The sequence below is a fragment of the Pinus tabuliformis genome, chromosome 5_1, assembly GCF_031772625.1.
Source record: "Pinus tabuliformis cultivar Carrire ecotype Pingquan chromosome 5_1, CPIR1, whole genome shotgun sequence".
In the NCBI taxonomy this organism is placed as follows: Eukaryota; Viridiplantae; Streptophyta; class Pinopsida; order Pinales; family Pinaceae; genus Pinus; species Pinus tabuliformis.
In genome coordinates, this window is record NC_142305.1 from 859,426,257 (window position 1) to 859,442,914 (window position 16,658).

Genomic DNA, 16,658 nt, shown 5'->3' on the forward strand with positions numbered 1-16,658 from the left:
ATCATCAAGAGAACTATGGACAATCACAAAAGGGATTTGGATAGCATGATCAAATATGCCCTATGGGCTGACCAAACCACAATAAAGGCTTCCACTGGCTTCAACCCCTTTCAGTTGGTATATGGATCTGAGGCCAAGCTACCCATGCAACTCCAACTACCTGTCCTTGAATACCTGAAAGCCTTCCCCGAACAACAAGATGCTATACAATCCCGTATTAAGCAAATCATTGAAAGCGATGAAAATAGGAGAGTCCTTGTTCAAATTGCTCATGGCCATGACAAGATGAAAACTGCATTTGACAAACACACACAAACTAGAACATTTAAACCCAGGCACCTTGTACTCTTGTGGGATAAAAGAAGGGAGAAGCTGGGTATGCATAAAAAATGGGATAATCTATGGATAGGGCCCTTCAAGATAATTGACACCGCAGGGATAAATTCGTATCACTTGGAAACTAAGGAAGGTGAGTCGATTCCCATTCCTGTAAATGGGCAACTTCTAAAGGAGTACTTTCCTGAAGGCACTTGACTTTGTACTATATGCCTGTTAGGGTAGGATGCATTGCATAATGACTTTTGCATTAGAACTAACCACATATGTTGTTTCTCATGATAGATTAGATTGCATATATATATATATATATATATATATATATATATATGGGTTTATGAGCTAACATAAAAAAGAAATTGATTTATGAGCTAACATAAAAAGAAAATTGGTTTATGAGCTAACATTAAGCATGAGCTAACACCGTGAAAAACATGCTGCCCCATTGTTTTGATCTTTGACATGTGCATATAACAGGTCTATAGTGACGAAGAGATTGCTGGAGTTCTTGTGACCTCCCATGCAAGCAACCTCATCCACTTCTTCGAGAGACCATGTCCCAGTTGGAGCCAGATGTTACCCACCACTTCGTGGGTGAAATCCCTAGGAGAAATTTTTCTCCATGATGAGCCTCGGCTGATAGCCAACAGTCCCTTGATGCCTCCTACTAGCTCGTTGTGCCATTTCTCTATCACCTGATCTGGCTATGTGGTCCCTCACCCTCCTGTATTGATCGTATGTTTGAAGGTGGGCCCCCTGAATCTAAAGGTATGTCTTGTCATTTGGTAATTGAGTATTGTGTTTACTTATCAAAGTTATCGTGGATACTTTTGGGTATGGATTGATGGGGGGATTTGGCAGAAAGAATGGGCTTTGCTTGTGCTCCTGTCCCCTTGATCTCTTTAGGTTGTTACCCTTGAATCTTAGTCCCGTGGGATCTCCTTTATTGACCATTTGGTTCTAGGGTTGTACCACTTGGGAAACCCCGACTTTGGGTGCGTGGTCCCGCTTCTTTATCGCACATATTACTCCCTTTCCACTCACTATACCCCCTTTCATCTTTTCTCGAACCTTGGTCCACATTCCCATTCTGGGTCCACATAGGGCTAGCCTCCTTATCCCCTTGCCCCCACCTTGGGTGAGGCCTAGAATGATGCCCCGGAGGTTGAAGCAACTAAAAGAAAAACTGAAAAGCATAAATGGCCACATTTGACAAGAAAGTGTACCATAAAATGCAAAAGATGGTCAGGACAAAAACAATTAACACGTGGGCAAAAGCCATTACATGAGCTCTACTCCAATCATTGGCCATAACCCTAGTTACATAGGCCCTAGACGAGCCTCCTCTATCATTCAGGAACCCATGATTGTCCCAACCCCTGGAGGGCAATGAACTGCCTTGCCTAAAAGGGGTAATCACAGCTATATCTTACACACCATGCTCTTGCCCTTTGAGCCCCGAGCAATTAATTAAAGAAAATTCATAAAAGGTAAAAGGTATATGAAGAAGGGTGGAAAAGTCAAGGTCGGGGCACCTCATGTACCATGATTTCTCCCTCCTATACATTACATACCTAGGTGTGGGCTACCCCTTATCTAGCTACCCCTATGGCCCACTATGTGGCCCAGGATTGCTCCTCCCATTCCCTATTCCATTCCACTTATTTGTCACTTGCCACCCCCATTAGAGGGATGTACCTTGGACATACTATTCCCTTTAAGGGTTGAAACCACCTAATAACGTACATGGCTAACCCCCTTTGGAGCTTGGAGACACTAGCACATGCCAAAGCCCACCACGGAAGGGCATGCCATTATGAAGTGGCCACGTTGTTATCCATGATTTGTATGCTTTTTACACGATTATTTTAATCACTGGTTGTACTAGAAGCCTAGGGGACACATTGGATCTTATGTAGGATTACAGGTGGTTTCCATTTGGGTCTGGTTTCCCTATATGGGATCCTAACCCCACAGGCCGACTTTGGCACATGTAGGGCATGCATAGAGAGCCATTGGCCTCCACAACAACAAACAACACTCCAAGGATCTTCATGGATGCTTAGAGATTACTAGCGATCCACTTTTGAGATGATGATGAATATTCTTGGTACATTATGCCCAGCAGGCCCCCATAGGAGCCCCACACTCTTGACAGGTGTCCCAAGACTTGTACGATGTCATGGCAACATTCATTCCACCACTTGGACCCTTGTAGAGGATCTTCGATTCATATGGAGACCCATGGGGTCATCTATGTGCCCTCATAGCCAATGGGAGCACCATAGGTCTACTACTTGGAGAACAAGCCCACACCTCACCCTCCTCCCCCTTGTCCATGATATTTCGAGGAATTTATTCCTCAGTATGGCACTTCAGGATATTATTGAGCCTTTAGATGGCCCTACGACATGCACATATTATTATTTGGCCCCTTGAGAGGCTTATTTTTACACTTATGACCTAGTTTGGTGGGCTTGTCACCAATAGGGGTTTTCTTTGCACATTATTTTTATCTTTAGTGGCTAATGTAGGCCCATAGGCTATTTCGAACTCCTTAGGAGGCTATATATTGATGTTAGATACATTCATTTGTATCATCACTTGACTTGGGATCTCTCTAATCATACAGAATTTTCACACCTTTGTGGATATTTTTGGAGATGGATGAATTTTGATGTATGGATTTGGGCTATTTCTCTTGTCTTGGAGGTTTATTGAGCAAACGAAATGCTGGTTGGATACGCTCTATAACGTTGTAAGTAAATTTTGATGCTATTATTCTTGTTGCTACATACTGCTAAAATTAGGGCTAGTTGCTGCATTATCGAAATGTGGAATTGAGCATGTTTCCGCTAATTTAATGTATGGGCCAATGTTATATGAATGAAATGTCCTAGAGATTTATTTATCACGGGAAGCTTGCATCATTTGCTTTGAAGTATAAATGCTTGAAGGTCACTTTTATTTTCTTTCTCTCAACATTGGATGAAGTTGACTTTCTGGGCCTCCTTGATTAAGAAACCAAGTTCTTACACATCATAATCCTTGACTCCATATCCCCAAGTGAGCTGGGCACTGATCCCTCAAAAAGGGTGATCATTTCAACCCTCTTTTAACCAATTTCCCCTTTTTTCTCAAGTCTAGCCCCATTAGGTCACTTAGGGCATCAATTTCTCGGCAATTGACCCAAGGAAAAAATTCGATTTACTATAGGCTACTGCGCTGGTGGGTCCCCTCCCTCTCCTCCAAATTTGAGGCAATTCTAATAGTGGAATCTCCAAGAATCTCAAGCCCTAGTTCTAGGATCGAATTGTGCCTAGGCATCCTCAAGGGTAGACCTCAAGGATCAATTCAACCTTTTGAAGAAAGTATTCTTGTTTGGTCATTTCCCCTCATGTTGTCCAGGATAGGAACATCATTGGTTGCTACATTCCATCCCCGAACTTGGGCTAGGTCCACTTGGCCCCGTGTGGTCCCACTTCTCAATAAAGACTATTTGTTAAGGACCATTTGGGAATCCAAGTTTTCCAAGGATTATAGGGATTGAGAAACTTGTTCATAAGCCTATCTTTTCTCTCTCAACCCTCCAATTCTCATCCCTTATCCCTGGTGGACCAAGTCCCTTGCTTAAAGAGTAAGCAAACTCCATTCTTCACTCCATCCTCAGGAAAGGGCTTTCAGGGTCACTTTTCACCTATCCATTGACATATACTTTACAAGTGAATCCCTACACTACTGGGACTCCTCCCATCAGTGAAAGTCTTTAAAGAGCAAGGAGACTTAGCTGTGGTGACAGTGAGCTAAACCTCCACAATTTCCCTTAACCTAGAAGTTGCCCTCTTAGGAACCCCTTTAGGTCCCGTGTTGGTTTGAGTGGTAACAAGTCCCATCAATGAAAAGTTTAGCCTCCATGTGCTTTAAAGCTATCTCTCCATCCTCCAAATTAGCCTCCTCTGGATTGTTATCCCAAGCTGTATATGTTATATTAATCTTCGCCGCGTCACAATAATGGTATAATGGCTCAAAATTCAAACATAATTACATAGAAATTACGTACAAAAATTCACAGCCATTGATTGATAAACATAAAGAAGATTTCATTAACAATTGTATAATTCACATGTGAGGTGAGTGGGAGGAAACTTTCCTGGAAGTTGTAGAACCCAACTTACTTACAATGCTGTGAAACAAAATCTTTGTGCACTTGTCTTTGATTTTGTTGACTACAACCAACATGTGGGGGACATTCCTCCACCAAACCATAGGCTTGCACCTTATTTTTCTATAGATGGCCACCTTTGATCCTGTTGAAAAATGTAACTAGGTTCGGTCTTCATTTAAATGTATTTGAGTCATCTTGTAATATATTTGTCAAAAGAAAAAATAAAATAATAATTATGTCATTGGGTTTCATGCTTGGGTCATCATGTTTTAGGTCAAATTCCCCATTGAGGACTTCTAGGATTTATTCCGAGTCAATAGAGTCATTGTACTTTTAAAGAGACCCTTCTTGGGCTTTTGAATCATGTAAAAAGGTTTAGTATTGAGTCAAATATGATTTATGTATCTTCCACACCAAGTCGGCCTAGAAGAGATCAAGTCGGCCTAAGGACATCAATTTGACCTCCCTTGAAGCCTATAAATAGAAGCAAGTCGAATTCATTTGGAACACCTCATCTCAAGCAAGTTTGATATCTCGAAGGAAGCCAAAGAAGTGTGAAGTGGGTCTAAGGAAGCCAAAGGAAGTGCGAGTTGGGTGGAGTCTAAGGAGAATAAGAGAAACAAAAATTTGGTGCCTCTCTCTCTCTTTGTTTCGTTCCCTAGTTTGTGAGATCGAAGTCTTCCAAGTTTCGCTGATGCCGGAAACTCCCTGATGCTAGAAGCTGCTACATAGTCGAAGTTGCTGGAAAAGAGGTCGAAGATCTAGGAGGCTGACTTGGTGTGGAGGGAAAGTTTGGTCTTTGTCTAGGGTGAAGAGTCTCAAAGAATACTATTGAAAGGAAGATAATTTTGACTGGGTTTTCCCCTCGAGGGGGTTTTTGCCCTAGCATAGTGCCTATATTTGGTGTCCATTGTTTTATGTGCTTTCGTTTGGTAATTGCTTGATGAACTAAAGAAAGAAGATATAAAGAAAAACTAATAAGAAATCAAGAACATCACAAGTAATTATCAAGTATGAGAAAATATTTATGCCTTTCTGATTTTCTAACATGGTATTAGATCTTTGGTGAAGAAGGAAGAAAAAGGCAGTCTCAAGCAATTAATTAAGGAATCATTCAAAGTGGTTATTCAAGGAAAGAAGTCTACCATCTTCAAAGACAATGTCTAATACAATTAAGAGAGAAAACAAACTTGAAGGAGCCTCTAACTACAAGTCCTAGAAAAAGAGGATTGACCTCATCCTTGAAAAGAACGAGGTTCTAGACTTGGTCAAAGGAAAAGTAAAGAAGCCTACAGAAGATTCCAGTGATGCTGACAAAGGAAAATTCAGGGAACTAGAATTGGTGGCCATGACTCTAATGGTAGAAGGAATAAAGGACAACCTTGTCCCATTCATAGCCAACATCAATCATGCTCAGGAAATGTACAAAGTGTTGTCAAAGTTATTCACTATTAAGAACATTGGTCAATTAGCAAGTTTGAAGAATGAGCTAAGGACCACAAAGATGACTAAAGAAGACATAGTGGCCTCCTTCTTTGTAAAGATAGCAAGAATCAAAGATGATCTTTTGGCCATTGATGAAATCATTCCAGACAAAGAACTCATGATCACTACTCTATTAGGATTGCCACCTTCTTGGGGTGCATTTGCTGCAGGACTTAACAGTTGGAAGGAAGCTCCCACTTTTGAAGAACTATGGACTACTTGCAGTCAGGAAGAATTAAGGATCTCATTAGTTGCCAATTCTGAAGATGTTTCAAATGCCTACATTGCTCAACATAAAGGAAAGAAATCGAAAGGACCAAGGAAGAAAGTTGACATGTCCAAGGTAGAATGCTATCAATGCCATAAGAAGGGTCACTACATAAGTGACTGTCCCGACAACCCAAGAAATAAGAAGAGAGAAAGAGATCATGCTAACATTGCTGAAGAAGAAGATTCAAAGAAAGCCAAACCCGAAGAATCTGACATAAGGGACCTGCACTACTAAGTCTTTTGTTTTTAGTCTTAGATGTCCTATTTTGAATTTTTGATGTTTTAGAATCTATTGGTTTTAACATGATTTTGGAAAAGACGTTTTCTTTTGTTTTATAAGTTCTTAGGTATCCCTCAAAAGCTTTGGAGGGAGCCCTCAACATCTCCCAAAGATAAGTATCTCATTTCCTTTTAGTTTTTGGTTTCATGTACTTGTTTAAGTTTTTGATTATATTAAAACTATTCACCATTCTCCCCCTATTGTCTTGATTAGGAAAACATCTGCTATACCCTCAAGGAGTATTAAAGAAAACCACCCAAGGTAAGGTTTGTCAAAGGTATGCCTTAAACTACAAAACATTGATTTCTTCAAATGTTTCATTCATTTGACAATCTATTACTAACATTGTTATGTCTAGCTATATTGAATCATATTGATTCTTATTTTGGGTGATTCATCACTTGATAAATCTACCCCACTCATATTCTTAACTGATTTTATAGAACCCTAGCTTGTTTTTCCACCCTTCATATGCCTTTTGCCTTTTATTGATTTTTCTTATATAATTGCTTGTGGCTCCAGGGGATGAGAGCATGATGTGAATGATGTAACAGTGAATATCCCCTTAAGGTTGGGCAATTCATCGCCCACCAGGGGTTGGGACAATCATAGGTTCCTTAATGATGCAGGGGGGCTCATATAGGTTCCCTAGGAACCAAGGTGATGGCCATAATGATAGAGGGTAGAGCTCATGTTGGCTTATGTTATGAATATAATTTATATTAAAAATAATAAAAATGTAAACAATAATAAACATAAATAATAATTAATTAACTAGTAGCTAATAATGAAGAGACATGTCTCTAAGGACATGGCCACTCATGAAAGGTTACCTGCCTAGGTTTATATATAGGACCCTTAGTTGTAATCACAACATCTCACATCAATTCTTTTATATAATATTCAATCCTACAGTGGATGTTTTTGTCTTCGATGTATTCTAAAGATTATTGCAGTATATGAACTTTGTTTGTGACATTGGTATCGGAGCCACATTGGCTCCGTTGCGGTTGGAATTTAGGCTTTTAGCCACAAGAAGCTTTTGGAGGTTCTCCATGGTTAATGTCACGCCATTGGCTCAAAAGGAAAAGTAAAAAAACAAAGAAGTGACAAAAAAAGGAAGAAAAAAAGAAAAAGAGCTATAAAAAAAGAAATATTAAATAATAATAATAATAATAAAATTATAAAATGAAAGAAAATAATGAAAAAATAATTAAAAAAAAACAGAAACAAAAAGAAATATATATATATATATATATATATATATATATAGTGACAAAAAAAACAAAAAGAAAAGAAAAAGAGTTATAAAAAAAGAAATATTACATAATAATAATAATAAAATTATAAAAGGAAAAATATAATGAAAAAATTAATTAAAAAAAAACAAAAACAAAAAGAAATTTATATGTAAAAAAAATTAGAATAAAAAGAGACTTTTAAAAAAAACAAAAAAAAGGGTTGTATTGTACAGTAGCCAAAGTTCTTGTCACCCGATCATACAAAAAAACACGACTGCTGAAATCCTGTCCAAACTGCCGTTGAAATTCTCTCCCACCTCCATCGCAGTCCGACAGACCACCTTCGTGTCGTTACCCGACTTAGTGTCGCCACCACCCAATGTAATGCCAATTAAACTCATTACGTCTGCGTCTGTTTTTGTGTGTCACTGCATTGTTGCTGTCATCGAACTCGTGTTGTTCCGACGCCATTTCCATTTTCTTTAGCGACTAACATATCACAACCCGTCCATTTTCAACCGACCCTTCATTTCTACTCTTAATCCATCGACCATACAATCCGTTGCATCCGTCCACGATATTCTATCGCACCTAAATTTCGATTTCTGTGTTTAGAATCAGTTTCAACTTTCAAGTCATAATTTGTTTGTGTACGCCATTCCGAACACCAAAAGTCACAACATTAGAAGTCGTGGCTATACACTAAGTTAACGATTTATTAAGTCTTGGCTATTCATTGATAAAGTCATATCATTAAAAAAAAACATATTATCTAAAGTGATTTGAATAATATTAAGCATTGATACCAACATTGTTATGAATATAATTCATAACAAGTAAATAAATAAAATAAATGTAAATATTAAATAATTAAATATTGATTATGTTAAATAGTCATTAAGCTAACTGAAAAGGCATGTCTAAAAGACATGCCTAGTCATGAAAGGACACCTGCTTAGGTATATATATGTGGGTCCTCATTGTAACATTGATCACTTGTACATTTATATATATAATAAATTACTATTACAAATACCTCTTGTGTATTTTTTACATTCAAGCCTACAAGCTAGTAGTTTTTATGCTTCAGTGGTATCAGAGCCATGGCGCACAATATAATCATGCGAGTCTTTGAACGTTGTTCGCCGCATAATGTGCCATTACATTCACGTCCTGAAGGCGTTAGGCAGTTTAGTAAAATTCAAGAAGCATTTCAGCATTTAGAAAAATCATATGCAGAAGTTAAAGCATGTCGAAAGGAAAATGATCTAGATGATGATTCCGATGAAGATTATGTAGATCAAGATGATGATCCAGATAAAGATGAGGTGGATAAGGACTATCTTGAGAGACAAGAAAATGAACAACAACAACAACAACACAGAGATGGGGGGCATCTTTTAAATGGCTCTGCCAATGGATTAGTCGGTAATGATTCCCTTATCCGACAAAACCAGGGGACAATAAATGCCATGGCAACAAAGATGTATGAGGAACGTCTAAAGTTACCGCATCAGAGAGATTCCATGGACGATGGATCGATGAAGAGGTTTGGAGACAATGTTGGTCAGCTACTTGATGCAAACCAAACAAATATATTGAAGTCAGCAACCACACCTGGGCAGCCTTCGAGGCAAGTTTTACATAATACAACAGGTAATATGGCAGCTGCTCTTCAACAAGTTCAGACTCATAACCAACAACTTCCTGTAGCCACACAGGACATCAAAACTGAGATGAACTCGGTACTAAGTCAGAGATTTGGCACTTCAGATGCTTCATTATTTGGAGTACCTGGAGCTGGCCATTCAAAACCAAATTTATTAAGCCCAGGTGCAAATCAAGGAGGAAATAATCTACCTTTGAAAGGCTGGCCCCTGACAGGTCTTGACCAACTTTGACCAGGACTTCTACCAACACAAAAATCTTTCATTCAATCTCCACAACAATATCATCATATTCAGATGTTAACCTTGCAGCAACAACAACTTTTGCTCCAAGCACAAGCCCAAGGAAATTTGACATCTGCACCATGTTCTAATTTTGGTGATATGGAAAGGAGAAGACTTCGGATACTTGCAGGCAAGGATGGCCAAACTAATGTTGTTGGTGACATGACCCAGAATGTTGGGTCTCCACTGCCACGACCTGAAGCAGACATCATATTGAAGATGAAAATAGCTCAAATCCAATAGCAGCAGCAACAGAGCAATCAACAAAAACAACTTCAACAACAGGCTCTGTCAAACCATCAGTCCCAGGTTACTAGCCATCAGCAGCAACAACAAGAGAAACTTGGTGTTGCTGGTGTTTCAGTTGAGGGGAGTATGTCAAACTCTTTTCGTGGAAATGATCAGGCTGCATCTAAGGGTCAAAATGGAAGAAAAAGAAAGCAACTTGGGTCATCTTCTGGTCCAGCTAATAGCTCAGGAACTGCAAATACTACTAGTCCATCCCCAAGTTTTGCACCTCCGACTCCATCTACTCATACCCCTGGAGATGTAATGTCCATGGCTAGTGCATTGCAGAATAGTGGCAGCTCATCTAAGACGTTGATAATGTATGGATCTGACGAATCTGGGGCCCTTGCTTCACCATCCAATCCTCTAGCTGATATAGATCGCTTTGTGGAAGAGGGGTCCTTGGATGATAATGTGGAGTCATTTCTATCTCATGATGATACAGATGCTAGGGATACAGTAGGCCGGTGTATGAATGTTAGCAAAGGGTTTTCATTTTCGAAGTTCAGTTGCATTCAGGCCAGCACTAATAAAGTTGTTTGTTGCCACTTTTCTCCTGATGGAAAATTACTAGCTAGTGCTGGACATGAGAAGCTTCTGGATACTAAAGGAATTGATGCATATGATCAAACTGGTATGTATAGTACGTAGATATTTTCCTTGGCAGTCCTGTTGTCAAGCATGTTTATTTATAATTAGATGGGGGCATTGATGAAGCTGCTCTAGATCGGTTGTCTCTTATTACAAAAATGACAAAGCATATTCGAGTTAGGGCATCAGAGAATCAAACTACTGTTGAAGATTTAGGACATTATTCTCCTATCTTTCTGTGGCTTTTACGGGATTTTTATTTAGAATTACATGAAGATGGGAAAAGAATAACACCGCAAGATTATTTAGAACTTGCATTGAAGCCAATGGAGGGAAGAAAAAATGATATTGCTTCAAAGAATGAGATTCGTGAATCTATCCGGGCCATGTTTCCTGTGCGGGAATGTTTCACACTTGTGCGCCCTGTAAATGAGGAGCATGATCTTCAGTGACTTGATCAGATTGGTATAGAGAAAGTACATCCAGAATTTCGTGAGGGTCTTGATGCATTAACAAAGTTTATTATTGAGCACACAAAACGAAAGCAAGTTGGATCAACAGTCATGAATGGTCCTTTCTTTGCAGGGTTGATACAATCATTTCTAGATGCTCTGAATGCTGGAGTTGTGCCAACAATTCTCACTTCCTGGCAGAGTGTTGAGGAACGTGAATGCCGGAGAGCATACGAGTCATCTATTCAAGTATACACAAATGCATTTGATAAGTCAAAACCACCTGAGGAGTGGGCTTTACTAGAAGCACATGATATTGCATTGCAAAAGGCATTAGCCGTTTTCAAGAGTATTGCAGTAGGATCAACTGCTGCAAGACGAGAACATAAGAGTATGCTTCACAATACTTTGAAGAAGCAATTTGAGGAATACAAAGCCAGCGTGTTCAAAGAAGTTGAGATGAAGTGCTCAAATGCTTGTGAAATTATTTCTAAGAAGTTGAGGGATGCTTGTAATATGCTTGAAGCAACATTAGAGCAAGTGAGGTTTTAGGACATCTTGTGGTTGAGTATGAGAACTTGGCTACTGGCCCAGCAAAGACAAAGAGACTGACAAGCTTTCTGCAACAAAGCTTGGAGGGTCCTATACGTGACCTCAGTCACAGGCTGGCAAATCAAAATGAATCTGAAAAGATTGATCTTCATTTGAAATTTCGGTCAGCTGAGAGCAATATAGAATTCGTTGGACAACAACTTGAGATCAATGAAAAAATGGAAATGACTATCTCAAGAAGTATGAACAAGCAATTTCTGAAAGAAGTAACTTTGCCGATGAACATGTATCCCGTATAGCTAGTATCCAAGACCCTTATACCTCCGAGGAAAGATGTGACAAAAGAATCCTCAGAATTGGAGAAAAAAATGTGTTGTCTCCATTGTCAAACAACGTGGCCCCTACTCGAAGGTCAACGGAAGGATTGACGTCGGTTCATGCGCTCTCAGTATATACAAGGGATACATTATGATCTACTCTAGCAGGCTCAAGACACTTGCGCCTTGCATTAATACATAGTATGGGGTGACTATACCGTAGGTCCTGTTGCGTTGCTGTTGATGGCTTCTGCATCGGGCACCGCTGAATAACCCAAAAAAACAACGTGACAGTCAAATTTTGACCACAAAATTATAGTCATATTACTTAATATGTTATGTTTAATTGATACGTCCGAACAATATAAACGACAACCTTACATTAAAATTATTTTCCAAACCAAATTTAATTAATAAAAAATAAAAATAAATTTTATATATAAAAAAACAGTATTAAAAAAAAATTAGTAAAAAAAATGATTATTTAAATTAAAAAAACTATTATTTAATAAAAAAATTAATTTAAAAAATTATAAAAAATTATTAAAAAATGATATTAAAAAAAATTAATTAGAGTTATAAAAAAAATAGAGTAAAAAAAAATAAATTGATAATCCTGGATTCAAGACAGTGTTACCAAGTGAATTACAAGGCAGAGGTGCCAATGGCGTTGAGTTACATATGCCGAGATGACAAATGCAAACTGAAGGAAACATGCCGACAATAAGCTTTGAGGACAAAGCTTCTGAAGGAAGGGGTTATGTTATGAATACAATTCATAACAAGTAAATAAATAAAATAAATGTAAATATTAAATAATTAAATATTGATTATGTTAAATAGTCATTAAGTTAATTGAAAAGGCATGTCTAAAAGACATGCCCAGTCACGAAAGGACACTTGCTTAGGTATATACGGGTCCTCATTGTAACATTAATCACTTGTATGTTTATATATATAATAAATTATTATTACAAATACCTCGTGTATTTTTACATTCAAACCTACAAGTTAGCAGTTTTTATGCTTCAAACACCATTATATATAAAAGGAAAAGGAGTATAAAACCATTGTATATAAAAGGAAAAAGAGTATAAAACCATTGTATATAAAAGGAAAAAGAGTATAAAACCATTGTATATAAAAGGAAAAATTATTATTATAATATTATAAAATAAAGTATTTTGATATAGTATATATTAAGAAAAATAAAGTCATGTCTTGTAGAATTTCTTTTAAATAAATAAATATTTCCCTTATCCAAATTCAGTGATCTTTAGGTCAATTTTGGTCCTCTCGAAAAGAGGAATTCAATGCCACAATTATCTTTCTCAAAGGAGTTGACCAAAGTGGAATTTGGCCCTAGTTGTCAATTTTAACACTTTCTCTTAACTAGGGATAATTCCACCTATCAAATCATCAGCCATTGTCACTGGTCATCATGACATTCTGTCACCATGAACCATCTCAGTATCTCGTCTCTTCTTTGCTTTGCTGAACACTGATGTAATAATGAAGAAGAATTGGTTGAAAGTGAGTCACAAAACCTTACCACTCTCCACTGACAAAAGTTAATCCGGAGGTAAAACCTCAATTAGACTTGATCCCAGGTCAAGTTGAAGAACACCATGCATCCTAGTCATAGTGACTACGACAGTACCTGATGCATCCATTGGTAGTGCTATGGTTCCTGACCACTTTTCCCAATTCATTAGCCACATGAGAGGTACTTCCCATGTGTCCCGGATTGCATCAGTAGGATGATATTGAATCAATAACAGGGAAAGAATGTATCACATCCTACTTATAACCTCACATAGGGAAAGAACGAACCACATCCTACAATCACACATAAGACATAGGGAAATCACGAACCACGTCCTACAATCACACATCACAGTCATATGTAGGGAAAGGACAAACCACATCCTACAATCGCACATCACAATCATACGTGGGGAAAGGACGAACCACATCCTATGTATGCAAATTATCAAGAGTAGGGAAAGGATGAACCACATCCTACAAACCAGCGTTGCGAACATCGCGATGTTTTCAAAAAATCGCAATTTTTTCGAGCTACCAATTTAATCGATGATTTTTTTTTTCAAAAGATCGTGAAAATCGCGAGTCAATGGGAAAAAATCATGGGGGTCCAAAACAATGTTTTTTTAAAGCGAATTTTTGTTTTTTATTTATCATTTCTTGCAGGCACGGGCTTGTTTGAGAGCTGAGGAGGAGAGGAAGGCGACTAATCGGGCAGAAGAGGAGAAAAATGAAAGATTTTAGCATCCCAAACAAGACAAATTCGTGTTTGGACCAAATTTTTTCGGCAAAGCGTGGTTTCTATGTATGGGCATCAAATTTGGCCATTTTTTTTGTTTTTTTCTTGTTTTTTCTTGGGTTTCTATAACTCATTGATTATCAATGATTTTTGAGTGGATTTGATTGTGTTTTTTTTCATTTTTGTTGCATAGAGTGGAGAGGGTTCATTTTGGTCAAAAATGCAAAAACTTGATTGTTAGATTTATTAGTTTAATTTCTTCTTGTGCTCTATTTTTTTGCATCTTTTTTGTTTGGGTTTGAATGTGCATTTTTTCTATTATTGTTGCATTAAGTTGAGGTTTTTTTTGGTAAAAAATTCAATGTGTTGTATCATATATGTAATTTTTTTTTTTTATAATTTTTTTAACTTGCAATTCTTCTTGTGCCCTAGATTCAACTTCAAACTTCATCTTACATTAAAACTCAAGAGTTCAACCAAGTTACAAACATGCCAAGGAATTTGGACCCTTTGTGGGAATTTGGTGAATTTGACGAAGGGTTTGACAAAGCAAACTTGTCTTGCAAGTTGTGTGGGCATCATATGACAGGGGGGGTTTATAGATTGAAGTATCACCTTGCACAAATCCCTGGACATGAGGTAGGGCCTTGCACCAATACAAATCTAGAAATCATCCGAAGAGCTCTCAGATCATTGGAAGAATTAGAGAAAGCCAAACAATCCAAGTCAAATTTGAGGAATCAACTAGCAGGGAATAGAGTGTTAGGAGGTGAATATGATAGTGGCACTAGTTCTACTTCAACATCAGTATCTACAACCAACCTTGTAGCGACCTCATCATATTTTGTTCCTAGAACCACGATTGGTTCACAACTATCTATCTCTTCAATGCTTAAAAAAAGGAGAAGGAAGAAGCTGACAAGTTGTTGGGCAAGTTTTGTTCTTTGGAGTGATATTCCTTTCAACATTGCAAGGAATAATCCATTTTTCCAGTGTATTGTTGATGCTATTGCAATTGTTGGCCCAGGGTACAAAGTCCCTTATTATGAAGACTTTAGAGGCCGCATTCTTCAAGATGAAAAGGTTGACTGCACCAAAAGATTGGAGGAGTTTAAGGCATCATGGGCACACGCAGGATGCACTGTGATATCAGATGGTTGGACCGAACAAAAGGGGAGAAGCCTTATAAACTTCTTGGTTAATTGTCCCAAGGTGACAATTTTTATGAAATCTATCGATGCATCTACACGTATAAAAGATGCAAAATTATTATGTGATTTGCTGGATGTGTTTATTTTGGAGCTGGGTGCAGAACATGTTGTCCAAGTCATAACAGACAATGTTGCAAATTATGTTGCTGTTGGCAAGATGCTTATGGATAGGCATCCTATTTTATTTTGGACACCTTGTGCTGCACATTGCATTGATTTGATGTTGGAGGACATAGGAAAAATTCCTTTTGTCAAAGATATTGTTGACTCATCAAAAAGCATTACAAAATTTATATATAATCATGCATTTATGCTTCATTTGATGAGAAAATTCACCAACAACAAGGAGTTGGTGTGCCCCGCTATTACACAGTTTTTCCACCAGTTTCATATCTCTTCAATCCCTCTTGAATTCTATGTGGGATGTGAAGAGAATGTTTCTTTCAGATGAGTGGCGTGTTTTGGAATTTAGCCGAAAACCAGAGAGAGAGGCCATATGCAGATTAGTTTCATACCAGGAAAGCTTCTGGGCGGGAGTGCAGGAGGTGTGCAACATTACTAAACCTTTTGTAAAGGTTCTTCGATTAGTTGATGGTGACAAGCCCGCAATGGGCTACTTGTATGAGGCCATGGATGGCGCCAAAGAATCCATTCGGACCTACTATGATGATAAGGGAGATGAGGGGTTTCAGAAACAACTCCTCCTATGGAAAATGATTGATGATCGATGGAACAACACACTTCGTCATCTCATTCATGCTGCAGGGATCTACCTGAACCCCACATTTTCTTACCCTTGTGGGTTCTTATTTGATGCTGAGGTCATGGATGGATTCTTCACTTGTGTTCAGAGGATGGTGCCATCTCCAGCAGAACGTGCAAAAATCTCCAAAGAAATGGAGATATACAGGATGGCAGGTGGCACATTTAACTTTGATATGGCTGTGGTTGATAGGAAGACTAAAATGCTAGGTATTTTTTAGTTTGTTTCAAATTTCATTGTCTCTTCAAGTTCATAACTTCATACTTTGCTTCAACTTTAAAATTTCATTTTTTTTCTTATATTTATCTTATTTGTAATTTTGTTGTAGATGCATGGTGGAGAAGTTATGGTGCTAGAGTACCCCATCTGCGAAATCTTGCCATTCGAATCCTCAGCCAAACATGTAGCTCCTCAGGATGCGAGCGCAACTGGAGTGTATTTGAAAAAATACACACCAAGAAGCGCAACAGG

At 38.1% G+C, this 16,658-nt stretch overlaps 1 protein-coding gene and 1 pseudogene across 2 annotated transcripts in view; both read left to right on the plus strand.

The window, feature by feature from the left end:
• Window positions 1–16,658, plus strand: part of LOC149167552 (immunoglobulin) — a 316,326-nt gene that overhangs the window by 275,291 nt on the left and 24,377 nt on the right. Inside the window, exon 9 of one of the 2 annotated variants that reach the window (XM_089433021.1) lies at window positions 16,516–16,657. The exons of the other annotated variant lie outside the window; for it this stretch is intronic. Coding sequence (XP_089289147.1) covers window positions 16,516–16,657 — 142 coding nt within the window. The remainder of the gene's footprint in view (window positions 1–16,515; window position 16,658) is intronic. 2 annotated transcript variants of the gene reach the window in all.
• On the plus strand, window positions 16–11,060 carry LOC149167554 (transcriptional corepressor LEUNIG-like; annotated as a pseudogene).